Raw genomic sequence first — 3,166 nt, forward strand, 5'->3', positions numbered from 1 at the left:
AAAAAAAAAAAAAAAAAAAAAAAAAAAGAAAAGAAAAGAAAAGTTGCCTATGAATAGGAGCTTTAAATCAAACTTTCCTGAGAAACAGAACTTTCATGGGACTTTAGGAAGGAAAGACAGATATAGAGAATGATTGAACGAAGTATTCATCAAGTAAAAATGCAGCCTAAGAAGTGGAAATTAGCATAGTATTGTTTCTTCCAAATAAGAATGAAGAGATGAAGTTAGTGAGGACACCTTGTGTGTGAGGAGTTGGGAGTTGGGGAGCTGGGTGCAACCTCATGTCTGCCTGATGATGCTCTCCTTACCCCAGAGACATTTTACCAAAAACACTGACAGACATTCCTGATAGATTAGCCAATACCAAACGTTTTGAGTCCTATTCTTATTTGCCACTCACGTTTAACCAGGATCTCAAGGATTCATCAGTAGCAATAGATACTTGAATGTAGGATTAACATATTTGAGAGGTCATTCTGAAGAAAAAAGCAGGCAATAGGCCCTCGGTGAATTACTCCATAGGATTCTTTGTTTTTTGTTTTGTTTCATTTTTTTTTTTTCTTTTTTTCTCCATAGGATTCTTGATAAGTTTCAATCACACCCTTCCCATGGGCAACCCACCCCTTCTTCTCTTCAGCAGCAAACTAACTGAACTACACACCAGTGAACATCACAGGTATAAACCACCCTCCTTTTCTTCTTTTAAGGAATTCGTTTGCAAACTTTAGTACTCCTTTCCATAGTAACAAATGACTGCCGTATCAGATTGTGTCACAAGGCAGTTGCTTTGACCTCTTGCACTGCAGCTGGGGCCAGCCTCCTCAGAACATTGTTGAGAGAGAGCAAGTGCTTTGGGCAGTGTCTGGCCCATCGAGCCCTCTGTAAATGTTTGCTATTAATGCAAAGACCAAGTCTCCCACAGTGTCCAATTTGCTTCCTTGTAAATTCTTCAAGGTAATGCAATGCTGGGATCCCAGTGAACAGAATCTGGCCAAGAAGTGGGTATCCATGGTGTCCGAGCCTAATCTTACATCTTGGATAAGTTGAATATCAGCTTGAGCCCGCGGTCATACATTCTTTCAGCAAATACTGGTTAGGCATCTGCTACTTGCAAGCACTGCCCTACCAGGCCGGCATGCAGGTGTAGCAGGACTGAAGTAACGGCCAGCATTCCCGCATGCAGGCGGTGCGGCCCCGGTACAGAAAAGTACACGAGATAGGCATCCTTACATCCATTTTCCTGGGGGGAAACTGAGGCTTTGAGAAACGGAGAACTTGCCGGGCCGTTTGACTCCACGTCATACCCTCCCCCATCAATGCCCTGAACAGCCCTCTGTACACCCTGAAGGAACTTACTTTGTAATGATTATTAAGAGCTCGAGACCCCGAGCCTCAACCCGGCATATCGCGTCCTCTCTCTACAGACCCCCTAGCGTTGGAAGGGATCAGAACTCACCTCCTCCGCTCCCGGGAGCACCCCTTTCCTAACACCTTGAGGAGGGGTCGGAAGGAAAGGAAAGGAGACCCGCGAGATGTCGTCGATGCGCCTGCGAAGCCCAGGCTACCCGGAGACCCGTCCGTCCGTCCGTCCCTACAGGAGAAGGATGGTCCGGGCTCCTCCTCTCGCCGGAGCTGCAGGCTGAGTCGCTAGGTTTCTGTGCCTTCAAACCCTGCACGACGGCCACACCAAACACCCAAACCTTGGGCAGGGACCAAACGGTCACTTCCCCGCCCTCCGGGCTCAATATGCAAATCCGAGCACCAGGAAGTAGCTGGGACCTCTCGGTCGAGCCCAGAGACAGCCAGTTCCTCTCCCGCCGCGCCGGGCCGCGCTGCCGCTAGCTCCCGGGCAGTGGCGCCTCCGGGCCCGACGCGCTGCAGCCTCCAGCCCGCGGCAAGCTGGGCGGCCGCGCCACCCCCGGCCCCGCGCCCGCAGCTCCTCGCCGCGCGTCCCGAGTTCCCGGCCAGCAGCCTCCCCCTACGCGGGTCCCGCTGGGCCGCCCCGTCGCGCCCCTCGCTCTGAACTCAAGTCACCGTGGAGCTCCGCCGCCCCGAAACTTTCACCGCGAGCGGGTGAGTCCTCGGCGCGAGCCCAGGGTGGGCGCGGGCGGCGGGCGGTGGGTGCAGGGGCGGCGGGGGCGCAGGGTCGGCTCGGGGCCGGGGGCATCGGCTCGGCCCGCGGCAGCTTCCTGGCCGCACCGCCTCCGGCCCTGGCGGCGAAGACTCACAGATGTCTTCAGCCTGCGGGTGACCCGGCCCAGGGGAGCTAGGGCGCGGGGACCCGGGCTCCGCAGGTGTCGGCGCGCGTAGCCGCGCAGGAGGACGGTGGGAGGTGCGGGCGTGGGGGCAGGCTCACCGCGGGTCCTTCCCGGCTCGGGCCCTTCCCGGCACGGGCCCGAGGGCCGGCTGCTGTCCCCGCTCCGGCCGCCTCTCGCGCACCGCCGGCAAGTCCCTGTCGTTGCGGATTGGGCGCGCGGCGGGGATCCTGGAGAGGACTCCTCCGATTGTGCAATCTGGTCTCCGCTCTGGACCCTGGGTCCCCAGAAAATGGGAGGTGGGGTTCGGCCGACACCCTCTCCCAGGCCCGCGGACCGCTGCCCTCCCTGGTGGCCCCGGGCAGGAGCGTGACGTCGAGGGGCTGCGGCGGAGGCTGGAGCTCACCCTCCCGCTGCGGCGCCTCTCGGCCTGCAGAGGAGCAGTCCGGTGCATTTGCCCGCTGAGAGGAAGCGAGAGTTATTTTAAGAATTCAGGGGTTGCCTTTCCTTCGCCTTGGGGGAAGGGCATAAGAGTCAGTTCCCACTTTCCTGCATTCTCAGGGCCCATGGTGGTATCTTCTCCTTGCGGTGCATTTGTAACTTTCCAACCGCTGCCTACCCTGTGGACTTGTGGTTGTGTCTTTGTTTCTTTGCATGTCCGTGTGTGTTAATTATCCCCAATTCTCCCTTCTTCGCCAGCTCAGAATCCAGGCCTTGCACTTTTCTGGCTGTATATTTTAGGGGACCGATTATTGAACGTCTCTGGGCTTCTTCATCTTTCAGAGAGTATATGTATCTCAGGGGCTGTTTAGTACAAAGCCCCTACTACATACCAGGCATTTCATAAACGATGTTACTGTTATCTGTTGCAGTAAATTTTATTCACATAAACGAGGCTCCTTGATTCTTTG

General features: G+C 55.6%; 2 protein-coding genes across 3 annotated transcripts in view; one reads left to right on the top strand and one right to left on the bottom strand.

Moving 5' to 3' along the window:
- The first annotated feature begins 1,351 nt into the window (after positions 1–1,351).
- The window catches only part of LYN (LYN proto-oncogene, Src family tyrosine kinase), a 141,930-nt gene continuing 140,115 nt past the window's right edge, over positions 1,352–3,166 (top strand). For both annotated transcript variants that reach the window (XM_017531818.2, XM_017531819.2), the window contains exon 1: positions 1,352–2,073. The gene's annotated coding sequence lies outside the window, so the exon portion shown is untranslated. The remainder of the gene's footprint in view (positions 2,074–3,166) is intronic.
- On the bottom strand, positions 2,068–3,160 carry LOC119471776. Its single transcript, XM_037739714.1, has one exon. It carries the CDS (start codon positions 2,707–2,709, stop codon positions 2,353–2,355), a length of 357 nt encoding a protein of 118 aa, XP_037595642.1. The 5' UTR covers positions 2,710–3,160; the 3' UTR covers positions 2,068–2,352.

This window comes from Cebus imitator, unplaced genomic scaffold, assembly GCF_001604975.1.
Source record: "Cebus imitator isolate Cc_AM_T3 unplaced genomic scaffold, Cebus_imitator-1.0 Scaffold73, whole genome shotgun sequence".
NCBI lineage: Eukaryota > Metazoa > Chordata > Mammalia > Primates > Cebidae > Cebus > Cebus imitator.

Coding starts and splice junctions, on each gene's coding strand:
- LOC119471776 (XM_037739714.1), bottom strand. CDS start 2,709: ATGCACCGGACTGCTCCTCTGCAGGCCGAGAGGCGCCGCAGCGGGAGG.